The following is a 12,992-nucleotide window of genomic DNA, read 5'->3' on the forward strand; positions in this document are numbered from 1 at the left end:
GCTGCAGCCATAAACACTCTCAATGGAGAAAATGGAAATGCAGCAAAAAAACAGCTGCCCCAGCGAAACACAGGAAAGGCAGCAGCCTTGAACTGACCGTGAGCACATCAGTATGCTCGGATTTTGTATTTCACAAGGGCCCTTCTCACAGGAAGGCTCATGTAACCATGGCAATGGAGATCTCTGGATGCATTTCATCCTTGTCACCACTAACAAACAAGTAAGTTAAATCAGATGCAGATAAGAAAAGTCTTCCCACTCCTCTTTTTACTAAACAGTTCAGAATTCCTAGGAACCATAAGGAATAAAAGACAACTTCAGAAAAAAAAAACAAAGTCCCAGGAATCATCACAACTCAGATTTTTATTCAACAGTGAAGTTGAAGGGAACAGTGTTATTTTCCCTTCAGGGCAAATGTTCCAAATGGAAATTAAGTAAAAATATTGTTCCCCAAAAGTACTCACAATGAAATTAGTTTTCATTAAATATATTTGTTTGGCAAAATAAAATAAAAAATTAGAACCCGTACAAAAAAAATCCCTTGCAAATTTCTAACACTGTAGCAATGACAACAATGTAAACCTGGATGTTTGGCAGTTGTAATTAATTTGTGAAAATTACTGTTGAACTTTGGACCAAGGAAATAAAAATCACTTCAAATAGCAACAAGCCAATTTTGGAGGCAACTGAGGCTCAGGGAACGCTACAGGAATGGGACACACTAGTGGCTTCATACACGGTTTGTGCAAGTGATCTGCTAGTGTGAGGCTATCGTAAGAGCTGGGAGGAAAAGAAGTTAAAAGCTGTTGCAGCATTGCAGCGTATGGTACAGCAAAAACCTGCAGAGTTTCCATCCTGGGAGCTGATCGGTTGGGTGAAGGCTGGAGGCAAGAGCTGAGATGACCGTGGAGAGAATGATGGCAGTGACGGATGGTGCAAGCACTGGGAAGCAGTTAACCAATTTCATCATCACATTGGATTCAGTGGTGAGCAGACTCTTGTGAGTGTCTGGGGAAATCTTCTGCTTACAGTAGCTGCTTTTGCTCCCTACCTCCCTCCTCCTTCCAGTTAAAGCCTCTGCCCTGCCAAGTGGGTTTCACAGGCATGCAGTTTGATAACAACGTCCTTTAGTTAAGAATGTCTATTCCAGTATTAAAAATGTAAAAAAAGTCCTCATGAGGGTTGCTTCTTAGTGGCAGTCTTTGCCTTAAGCAAGGCCAATGGCCTGCAATTACAAGTTAATTAAAGCAATGTGGATTTGGATGAGCAATGGGGAAGATGGGAATGGGGAAGGAAGGGATGCAGGGAACAGGGAGGAATGCAAGTGTTTCTACATCCCTCCCCAAAGCCAAAATACAAGGTGCAAAAGTGGGTTTCTTTTTTTCCTCACACTCTTCTTTTTTTTTTTTTTTTTTTTTTTTTTATATATCTCTCCAGTTATAATGTATTTCCAGTTTCAGAGCAAGTTTCAGTGACTGCCTCAGTTACAGTCATAAACGAAGTCGTAGTTGCTGGGCTCCTTTGGGATAGGTGGGGGAGCATCTGGGATTTGTATATTTTCCAAGTCAAGGAGGCGTAGCTTGATCTCCATGCTGAGCAGCGTGTCCAGGTCGTTCCGTGTTAGGTCACTCAACATATCCTTCCCAAGGAGGGCGTTCAAACCATCGGTCCATACACAATACTGCACAGGAAAAGGATAAAAACTCTCATTAATAGACTTTTCATACACAAACTCCTTGTCTGGTCTGGTCCTCTACAGTTACTGCTCCCATGGGGACTTACAAAAAGACCTAAAATATGGTTGATGCAACCATATTTTATCAGCTCAGATCTTGAGGAAGGCTTTCACTGGGCTGCTCAGAAAATGGAAAACATTCCATTAAATGGGACAAAATGACAGTGTTTAGTCATTTGACAATTTGGCATCTCCTCCAAACTTCTTAGTGAATGTTCTTCTGCAATTATTGGAGAAGGAAACAATAACTTAGGACAATGAACCTCTGGAGAAATCTCCTTCACTCCTCTCATTCTCCTCTCCCAGTACTTATTGAAAAAGCCTGATTATCTTACACTAACTAAACTTTTAATTCCAAGACATTTAAGTTAGGTGAACTAAATCCCACCCCCAAATCCTTCTTGACTTTCAGTGTAAAAATCCTGTACTATCTGCTTTTATTATTGTTTCCTTTCCGATACATGAAGCTGTTACAATTGATAGTCTCACATAACTATGCCTACTTTACCACTATTTTACAAAAAATAACATATTGTGAAAACTACATCAGTTAATGCTATGTCCTTCATGAAAATTAAATGCCAAGCTGCTTGGGTATAATACTTAATGCTGCAAATGCTGAACTAGCCTCTAAAACCTTTTCCTTACTGTTAGCTTTTTCCTAACAGGAGATGCCATCTTTCCCAACAGCTGACAGCTTGTGATAAATGTGGGCTGAATAAGCATTTAAAAGCAGCAACAAATTCAAGGGAGATTGGTGATCTAGAGTCAACTTCTATTGAATAAGTCACTTTCATTTATTACTACAAGCCATTTATTCAACTATGAACAGAAGTACTCAAATGCTGTCATCTAAAAATAAAGATTTCAATCATGAACTTGTGCCCTAGTTTGCAGGAGAAAAATTAAATTAACCATAACTGCATTTTTATCTTACAAATACTTCTGCTGGATTTCATGCCAAAAAAAAAAGGAGTTTTAAATTTAGCTGACCATTTGCTACATGATGCCGCCGAGTTTAAAGATAGCCATGGCTGACTTCATCCCACAGCAGAAATGAGGATTATTTTTAAGGAAGAGAGAGAAGCCCCCCTCTTCATGCAGAAAAAGGGCATCTTTCAAAAATAGGATGGGTTAGCACACTTCAGCATCCAAAGTGAAATCCAACCCACTTAAGTCAGAAACAAAACAGTAGCAGAGGGAGATTTTTCACCCAGGGTGTGGGCAAGCCAAGCCACAGCTTTAATATGAGATCAGCTATATAGAAGACACTTTAGAGTTCAGGTTGTCCGCCTGACAAGTACTAAATAAACAACCTAGCCTGCCTATTCTAGGCTGTCAAAGTGTGCCACTGAAGACTTTTAAAGCATGCTATTTTTTTGGAGTGAATGCAGAATAGCAGGAAAAGAAAGAAGCTATTCTAGAAAAATAATTCTATTTGAACAGCCTATATAATCTTCTGTGATTTACTTGAAATCTTTCTCTAGGAGAGTTTTCCCTGAATTCATTATGAAGAAAGGAACAGAAAAGCAAAAGGCTCTGCTCAGGTTACACGAGAGGAGAGAACCTTCTCAACAGATGCAGCCCCTGACGTAAATAGTCCATCACCTGCGCAGTGAGCGCGGCCAGCTCTTCCTCTGGGGAGGAATCCCAGAGAGCCAGAAAGCAGAACTGCAGTTCTCTCCTCTTCCAGATATAACTCATTCAGGGCCCACAGAAACCAAATTCTGGCCACAACTCTGATGAGTGCAATGGCCTGGAAAAGGGGCTTCCTCTCTAATCTCCATATTGGCAAATGCACCTAATTAAACTCCTGCACATGTTGAGGAGAGAGACATCCTAATGAGATGGTGGAAAAACAGAGGCATTCATTCAGAAGCTTTTTTCTTTTTAATATGCATAAGAGACTAAGAACCACTGAAAAATTAATTTACGAGATTCATTTTCATAAAACTCCAATGAAACCTAATTATGGCCTCCCTCATCAGTTTCTCTGTCAAACATCATGGATAAGATTAATCCACCTTTTTTTTGCTGTGTAGTTGAAACCAGTTATTAGTATTTAAATGAAAAACAAATACAATGGAGTGATCTCATAGTACTGAATCCTCTGGCTAGCAGTAAGCTCCAACAGATGGCTAAGAGAATTCACAAACTTAAGTGCGCTAGAATGAGGTCCAAATCTCAATGATACTGGTTCAGTAATGAGATTTTATCAAAGAATTACTTTGGGAGACAAGAACTAGAAAGGTTGCACAGGCTTCATCCATCTGGATGCAGCGCCGAGCAACCTGGTCTGAGCTCATTGCTGACCTGCTTTGAGCAGGAGGTTGGACTCAGGACACCTTCAGGGCTCCTTGCAGCCAAAATTATCCTAAGAGCCTCATTCAATTTTTCTTTTTAGGACACGTTCAACTCCCACATTTCAGCCTCACTCTACAATCACGAGGGCTGCACAAGTATTTAAAAAAAGCCCTGCAAGTCTGACCTGAAATTGTCATGTACCAACATCATTGCTGGTGCTTCACACAAAGCTTTCAGAATCTTGAGATGTCACCACAAACTGACAATGCTGCTAAACTAGCACTTCTATCAACAGGCACCCCAACTACTTTGATGAAGAGTCACGGGCTTCACAACATGCTACTTTTCCCTTTCCTTGTAGGTGCTTCCTCTGAACACTTGTACTTTTCACTTTAATCACAACTCACTCTTCTGCAGGCCATGGAAAAATACAGAGGATGTGAGATGTCCTTTTAAAAACTTTCATTTGGGAACTGTCAAGTGGCAGCAGAGACTGTTGCCTCTGGCCATTTTTTTGAACCTATTAATTTTGTTTCAAAGAAGCTGCACAATACCAAAAAGAGATATGAAGATAAAAGGTGTGTTAACGCAATCATGAGCAATTGGGTTAGTGCATCTCACTGCTACTGCCTGTCAGTGGGATCCAGCAGCAGCTTTTGAACATTTGGACCATTAAAATCCACTTTTAGCTATAGGCTGTATTTGAGATACAGTGGCTGAAAAAATTGTTGGTTTTCATGACCATTTGCACTTCTGAGCTGAAACAGTCTAGAATTCACTTTCTGGAGAATTTATATCAGAAATACCAAACATGTTCAGTTCAGAGGATGATGACAACCATGTGTTGCTTAGATCTACAGCTCTAGTGGCACATTGTGCCTGGGATACTACTGCTCTTTTCTCTTACATGAAACCTGACCAGCAAATACTTCCCTGGAATGAGCATTCTTGAAAATGACACTCCAATATTAATCCACAGAAATACCCAAATGGGAATAACTGTATCTCCTCTCCTAAAATTAACATTTAGTTGAAGGTTTTAGTCCAGAACAACAAATGTTGAAGGGGCACAGCTAATACACTTCACTTGTAAAGCAATTTCACACACTTTAACACTACAGTATAATTCAATTTAAAGTGATCTTCTTCATCATCTTAGCACAGGGTCCTGAACTGAGACCAAATGTAATATCTAAAAATAAGTGTGCAAATGAAACATAACTCTTTGCTTTAGAAACAAGAGGGATTTTTTAAAAAATGTAGTGCATTCTGCTAAGCCTTTACTTGAAATTTCTTGGAGAGAAACACATCCAATGATTCAAAACAATTAAGGTAAATTAATCCCATCACATTCCAGAAGGCGATGATATCTTCTATTTCCTTGTGGATTATACTAAGAGAAGGGAGCAGGGAAGGGGCTATCCTTGCTATTGGTATTTATACTGTCTTTATACAAGTGAAAGCCGTTGCAAAACACTCTCCTGTGGAGATGGAATGAATACAGGGGGCCTTCTATGATCAGCTGTCATGAATGGTCTTAAGAAATGTGAAAATGAGGAAAAGGGGATATGCCATTCTGGAGAGCACAAGTCTTTGGCTGAAATTGAGACCCAATTATGGTATAACCACCCCTGACTATGCTAGCGTTGTCAAAATGAACTGAGGCTGGCAGTGATTCTTTGAAAGCTTGGCTGTACAAATTCTCAGTGTTGAAAGTTCACACAGAAAAATTCTCTAGTGTCTGAAGTACAGCAGACCACAAGAAGTCAGGAAATGGTGAGCGAGGTCTGTAGAACTTCAAGGTCTGCCCAAGCTCTCTTATTTCTCTTTCCTATAGCTCATATTTCAGGAGGACTTAGAAATACTGGTCTGTAATTTTGAGCTTCATGTGCTCTGTGATGTAGGAATACAAAACATGTTTCTTCTGTGCCTCAGATATGCAAGAAAATTGTAGAAGGTCTTGTTCCTGTACTAATCCCTTGGATTTGTCAGTTTGTTTTGAGACATGACACTGATTTAGATAGACCTATATCCTGGGCCAAGATGACCATTCTTATGTTCTTACAAAGACATCTGATGCCTTAAAGCAACTAAGATAACTTCAAATAAATTTCTGCACTCTGCACATGACTTACCTCATGCTTGTCTGGAGCAATGAAATTCAACTGGCCACTTGAGTCATACAATATAGAGAAAGCAAGCTCTAGCACCTCCTGGAACAACACAAAGAAACACATATTAATGCTGCATGAGAGAGGCATCTGTACATTCAGGTCTGTCTTTCTTTCCTATCCATTATTACCCAAAACAAGTTGAAAAATAGTTTATGGCAGTCTCCTGTCTGGCCAGAGCTGCAGCAGTACCAGACCACTGCAAGAGACAGGCACAGCAAGAAAACCACCACGGTTACTTCAGTCAAAACAAACCGACTCACCTCAGTGCTTACTGTGGCCCACTGGGTCATGAATTCCTTTAGCATTTCAGTTTAAATTTGAGCTAGGCAATGGTGAGGACTAAAATCAATATAATGAATAATAGTACCCTTGCAAGAAACTCTTCATGAAGGCTCACAGGTTTTTTTCACTTTATATAGATTAAACTCACAAAGTTCTGCAAGGTTTGACTCCTTGTGTTAAAAATCTTGTCAGGACAATGAATATCCTGGTATATACTTATGTTCTTTTCACTGCTGGAAATATATTAAATTATTCACTCTCAGGAGATTTCTGTAATTCTGTTTCCATCTGAACCAGAATCGCCAGCCTCAGTCAAGCCAAACGATGCCAGTTACCTAAAGACCCAAAGGAATTTCAGGAAAGGAAAAAGCAATCATCTTTTTGTCCCCTAAGCACTGAAGCTGGAATTGTAAAAGATACCAAGGAGAATTCATAAAGTGCTGACCTTCCCTAAAAGTCACCTGGAGTTAAATTCCCATGGGGAAACCCAGGCAATCTGAATAAACACTGCTCTTTCAGTGGCCAGCAGTGAGCATGCTAAGATGTTGTCCTATCTGTTGCCATAGGATGGTTTCTGCCCGCATCACTACAAGTGCCAGTACAAGGATCTCACAGGATCTAAGCTTGGCAGTAGGGATATATTAACTGTGGAAAAGAGACCCAGCTACACAGCAGAGTGCTGACTTGTAACTATGATCTGAATCACATGTCCCGTTCTTTTAGCTCCTTGGCTTCCTCAGCCCTGTCACACTGAAGCCTTTTGCTGACTCTCAGCTGACAGCAGTCCCTGCACCGCCAGCGGTGAAAGGAGAACGACTTCCTAAATCAGCAACACTAAGTTTTAAAATGGAAGAATTGACTCTGGGGACTGCAGCATAAACATTGCTCTAGATTGTTACCCCTGAGCTCCTGGTCTGAGACAGACATAGTATATTTGGGTTTCTGTAAGGGCTTTTTTGGTTTTGACGTTGTATGATTAAGAGCAGAGTCTGAACCATAAAACTTGCAATCCTGATGGATAATCTCGGATAATAAGAGATCAGGCTTCTCATGGGAAATGTTCCTGTTTTCCTTGAGTTTAGTTACTAGGTTTTACTTGATGTATTGCCAAGGCTACAGGAGACAAAGCTATGTTAAATCCTCATTGTGTTGAATCTCCATGGAGGCTGCAAGTGCAAACAGTGCTGGTGCACTCAGCAAACCAATGGCTCAGGCTCACATGGCCCTTTTGTGTTGTAGGCATGTCTCTCAGCCACACCTTATTAAGAGTGATGTCCCTCATTAAAGAAAAAAATCTACCTCTGCCCACATGAACCTGGCATTATCTTCTCCCACGGTGTTATAAATTACTGACAGAACACGCCAAGTAATGCCCCTGAGGTTGTAGCTCTGAAAAAAATGGCTTGTACTGTTACATTGTGATGTTCCTGAATTTCATGAAGGTCAGTCAACAATCCCACAGGCCTGACCCCTACAATTTTTTCCTTTGGGAAACTCCCTATGAATATACTTTCTTCTTCACCTCAAAGAGAGAAAAAAGAGGAAAAAAAATTCTGCTTGGAAGAAGAATGTGTCAGGATGTCAAGGGTTTTGTCATTTCCAGTCAGGCAGAGAATGAGAAGGGACTACATTAAGGGCACCAAGCTTCTCTTTCTGTGGAAAAGTGTTGTTTTGGCAGCCCTGGCTGCAGGTCAGCTTCTTTGCTGGCTGCCCTGGACTCTAAAGGCTTGGAATTACAACTTCCAGGTGCCAGCATCTCTGTTGCTTTATGCACAGCAAACTGTCAAGGAAAATGGAAGCCAAAGGAGCTGGAGCTGCCAGCTGGCCCTCCACACTGACAGTGGTCTCAGTGGTTGAGCTGGCTGACTTGTCAGGGACCCCCAGCTGGCTTTGTTACAGTCCCAATAATGTCAAGGAGGAGCAGGCAATTCTTAAGTGAGAACTGGTCAGTCTTTATCTGTAGTTTTCTCTTCTTCTCTCTGTGCTACTTCTTAACCTTTCTCACTGTAATTTTTCCCTCAAGCCCTTTCCACTTGTTTCTCTATCCCTCTGGTCCTTTTTATCTCACATTCCTTCCAACCTGTTCCTTCCTTCTTTGTTTTGCTTTCCTCCTCCTGCACCTCAAGTTGCTGAACTCACTCCCTTGGCACTCCTAGCTCCTTCCACAAGTCAGACCTCTGCCCTTCCCCAGATGCTTCTCAAAGGTAACAGCATTGGGACCCACAGCGTGCCTCTCTTCTGAGCTGTGCTGAAAACAGAGAACAAGAGACTGCAACAGCACTCCTTGGATTCAGCTCTGTGGGGGAAGCTGTTGTAGGTGGTGTGAAGGGAAGGTTGCTCTCCCATGCCCAGAGCTTCCCTTTCCCCCAGTCTCCAGTGGTCCCCAACACAGGCCAGAAACAAGCTATTTTTCATGAACACGCATTTTGGGTGCCTATGGTGGAGCGATCCCATGCAGCTGGAATGACCTCACTAATTTCTGCCTTCTCTGCCTTCAACATGCTCAAAACACTCATGTCTTTACTGAAGACCGAGGCCTGGCCATGTTGAGTTTGCTTGCCAGCATCAGAAGATCTGCCCCAAAGAACTCTCTAGACAGGCAGCAGTGGGGAACTTGTTCAACGAGAAGAGAAGAGAGAAGAGAGAAGAGAGAAGAGAGAAGAGAGAAGAGAGGAGAGAAGAGAGAAGAGAGAAGAGAGAAGTGAGAAGAGAGAAGAGAGAAGAGAGAAGAGAGAAGAGAGAAGAGAGAAGAGAGAAGCTTCATTCATCAGGGATGAGCCATTTTAGCTGACTAAAAAGGCACAAAGCCTGAAACCTGCCACATCAGCAGATAAAGGGTGATAGGAGAACTCTTCAAAATATCTGGACATGTTTTTTTTTTTTTTTTTCCTAATTCTTCTGTCATGCTTTATTTTGAAGGCTTTGAAAAATCTGATGTATTTCATTTCCTTGAAAATCATTGGTACTACTTGGGAGTCAGAAATAATGAATTTAAAAATTAAACCTAATTAAAAAACACAAGTAAGACAAACAACGGATTCAGATCTGGTCCCGTCACATCTTTCCAGCTTCATATGCAGGCAAATTCCAATTCAGTTTAACTCTTATTTCTTTCTAAATTATCCTGCTGAAAGAACAATGGCCATGTGCTGGCAAATGAAGGGATGCTGAAGCCTTTGTTATGGACATTTTGCCAATTCCAGCTATGCTCATAGCATGGCATTCTGCCATTCAATTTTCTTTTCTGCCAATGAATAAAATTGAGGTGGACGTTATATATGTACAAAGAAAGCTCAGAATGAAAAGGCCTCTTAAAAATATATCACTGATTGTGAAATTTCAGAAAGTGAAAGGTTTCATACACCAAATTCAGCTGAATTGCATTCTGTGTCTGCCTTTTTATAAATTTTAATTGCCTAACCCATATACAACTTGAAAGGCTGCAAATAACATGTTATTCCTATGTCAGTTAAATAGTTGCAATATTGTGCCTGACAGTTTGATTGGTATGACAGGTTAATTCAAAAATTCTGTGCTTCTCAGGGGAAGAAACAAGGAATTGAGGAAATAAAAAAAAAAACCCAAACCCACCAAACCAAAACCCCTGCACCACATCAGAAACAGTAAAACCATCAAAACTGCCATTGTCTGGGTCACAAACAGAATGCCTCCAGCCAAGGATGCAGCCATGCCACCTATGAATTCCAGATCTTCCCATTCTCAGCCAGAAATTTTATACCAGTCCCAAGCAATTTTACCTAAGGAAATGGGGCAATGCTGAGAGCTGAGGACAAACTGATCTGCAGCATTTCTATTTAGCATTAAATACTATCTAGACATTACTGCGCCATAACGATGACACATTTCCATCACTGCCACCCACTGCTTTCCATCTTTCCCTTTGTGTGGACATATGAGTGCTAAGCCAAGGAAGAGCTAAAAATATTTTATATGCATCATATAAATGTCCCAGCCAAATGTGTTGATGGTTCAGCTGCAACATGAGGTAGGAGTTATACGTAATCTATTGTACTCATGTGTGTGTGTGTTTGTGCCCAGAAAATCAACAAGGAAAAATACTCCTGGGATTTTTTTCCTCACTTGACTTTTTCCTTTCCTACCATGTAAAGCCAATGCTGAAAGGAGAGCAACTTCTCTGTAAGAAAACAAATGCAAAAAATACTCAGGATGCTTTGCCCACCTGTGCACAGTTAAGGAAAGAGAAGTTGCAGCTGTGAAGATGCAATTAGTCGTGTGATGTCGTTTTGAAAGGGCCTTCTCAATTTTTATGGCTCCCTTCAGAACTGCTTTTTCAATTTTATCTAAAGTACTGAAGCAGGAACTCTTAACTTCACTATTTTGTCCATCAAAATCTCCTGGTCTGACTAAAAAATTTCTCAGTATCACTAATTAGAAATTCTGATTCAAAACCTGTGATCTGGCTCCCAGATCTCTCAGGGTGCTGTTCTTGGTCAGACTGAGCACCACTATAGTCTCATGGCTTCTTGTAAGGTGAGAGCGACAACCTGGTAAAAATTTCTGAACATACCTCATAGAATATGGTATTCACCACTAACAATGCCAGACATTGCTAGTAACTCCATTTCTTCTTGATGTGGCGACAATTCTTACTAACAAAAACTCTGCAAGATTCTGGCACGGCACAATTTTAGTACTACTGTCAGCTTACAGTTGTTGCTCTGAAACTGAAAGGTAGTATAAATCTAATTTAAGCTGAATATTGTCTCCTACACATTTTTTCCCAAATGAACTGCTAAGCACATCCTTATATGCCTCCTTAATTGCCCAGGATTTACCTTACAGCCTTTTGTTGGCAGTGGTTTTTCTACCTGATTGGACCTGCAGGTATCATCAGCTGGACATTAATTGCAATTTTGGCATGTGTTCACTGAATGTGGCTTCATCAGAGAACACAGCTGGAGCAAACTTATTATTTATCAGACACAATATAGGTGTAGGCACCAACAGCCATTGCTTCTTTACTTTAGACACAGAAAACATCACTACTAAAGACAATTCCAGTTGTGCCCTGGGCGTAACTCAATGCACATCTGCCATGAAATATGAATACAGAAGGCTAAGCTGTCCCAATGACCTAACTCAAATGGTCTGAGGTGGAAACAAAGGGTATACATACATGGAAATGTTGCAGGCTGGAAAGAAAAATACCTGTGTTACTTCAGGGAAGGTCAAGTTGACAAGCTTTGCATTCTGCACAGTATGTGTTCATAGCAATTTGAGAACCATACCTTGTTTTGTTTAAGAGCTCCTTTCTCCTTCATATGTGGGCAGTCTTTCCCAGTCACAACAGCTTTTATATCTGCCACTGGCACTGCATTAAAAAGAAAGAAAATCAAACCTCAGAAAATTAGTTAGAAGCAAGTTATGTAAAAGCTACAGAGTCTAAAAAGAAGCAAGACTAATGTGTTAAAATTGCCATGTCCTTTGCCATTTCCAGCCTTTTGTAAGAAAGAAAACTGGAAGAAAACAACTAACACAGGAACCAGTGAGTCTTGACAAAATTTCAGGCATCTGGATAAAAGTCTGAAAATGCTTTTTCTTGCCTATTTAGACTCCCTTGGGTAAGACTGTTTCATATAAATGCATACCTGTGCCTGGACACTATGTGTACTCATGGATCTCAAAACCATATAATTTTCTTCTTTGTTAATATAATGTGCCTGCTCTGTTGTTGCTCTTTCCTAGGCATCCAGGTAAAGTCTCTGCTGGAGAGAGGATGCTGGGCAACTTGGACCCTTCACTCAGTGCTGTTTTCCTTCTTTTAAAAGCCTGTAGGAATTTTTTAAAAATAGTTTCCTATTTCACTCCCATCAGCAGTTTAGTTGCTTTCTGGTACTAGCAGGAATAAGGCATACTAAGGCTTATAATGAGCTATTCCAATTGCTTTAAAATGTAAAGTGATCAGAAATGACTGGGGGGAAAAGAAAGGTAGGAAAAAATATTGGAATCTGCTGCCACTCAGAGTCACAGAGTGAGGTCACTAAAGCATAAAGATAAATTTCTCTGAGTTTCAAGCGGAAGTCAATTTTCCCAAGGTAATTACATTATGGAGAATCTATATGCTCTACAATACAGTATGGTCCCTGAGTGACAGTTTCTACGATCTATAAATAATCCATTATCCTTGTGGCTGCAGAAAAGTATCTTATATACAGGACAGTAACATGAAAACCTGTTACTGCCCAGTTCTTTAGAAACTCTAATGGTGTGTAATAGTGAAGAGGAGAAATGCATTTACTCTTCTACTGGGCCCAGCAGCACCATTTATTTCATGACAGATTACCTCAGCACTATGCCAAATGGATGGCATAGGATAGAAAAGACATTCTTAAAGTATTTGCTTTGCATGGAAAACTGAAAAGAAAGAAAATCATTTGACTCTTCACTACTCAACTTCTGCCTTTAGTCTCAGAATTTTATGCCATAGGTCTGCTGACTTTTTATGCCTCTGACAG

General features: G+C 40.5%; 1 protein-coding gene across 3 annotated transcripts in view; it reads right to left on the reverse strand.

The window, feature by feature from the left end:
• Positions 1–351: 351 nt before the first annotated feature.
• Positions 352–12,992, reverse strand: part of ELMO1 (engulfment and cell motility 1) — a 303,889-nt gene continuing 291,248 nt past the window's right edge. For all 3 annotated transcript variants that reach the window (XM_058803529.1, XM_058803519.1, XM_058803537.1), the window contains 3 exons: positions 11,766–11,848; positions 6,175–6,252; positions 352–1,681 (listed from right to left, as the gene is read on the reverse strand). In XM_058803529.1, the coding sequence (XP_058659512.1) occupies positions 1,481–1,681; positions 6,175–6,252; positions 11,766–11,848 (362 nt within the window). In that variant the 3' untranslated portion in view covers positions 352–1,480. The remainder of the gene's footprint in view (positions 1,682–6,174; positions 6,253–11,765; positions 11,849–12,992) is intronic.

Source organism: Ammospiza caudacuta, chromosome 1 (assembly GCF_027887145.1).
Source record: "Ammospiza caudacuta isolate bAmmCau1 chromosome 1, bAmmCau1.pri, whole genome shotgun sequence".
In the NCBI taxonomy this organism is placed as follows: Eukaryota; Metazoa; Chordata; class Aves; order Passeriformes; family Passerellidae; genus Ammospiza; species Ammospiza caudacuta.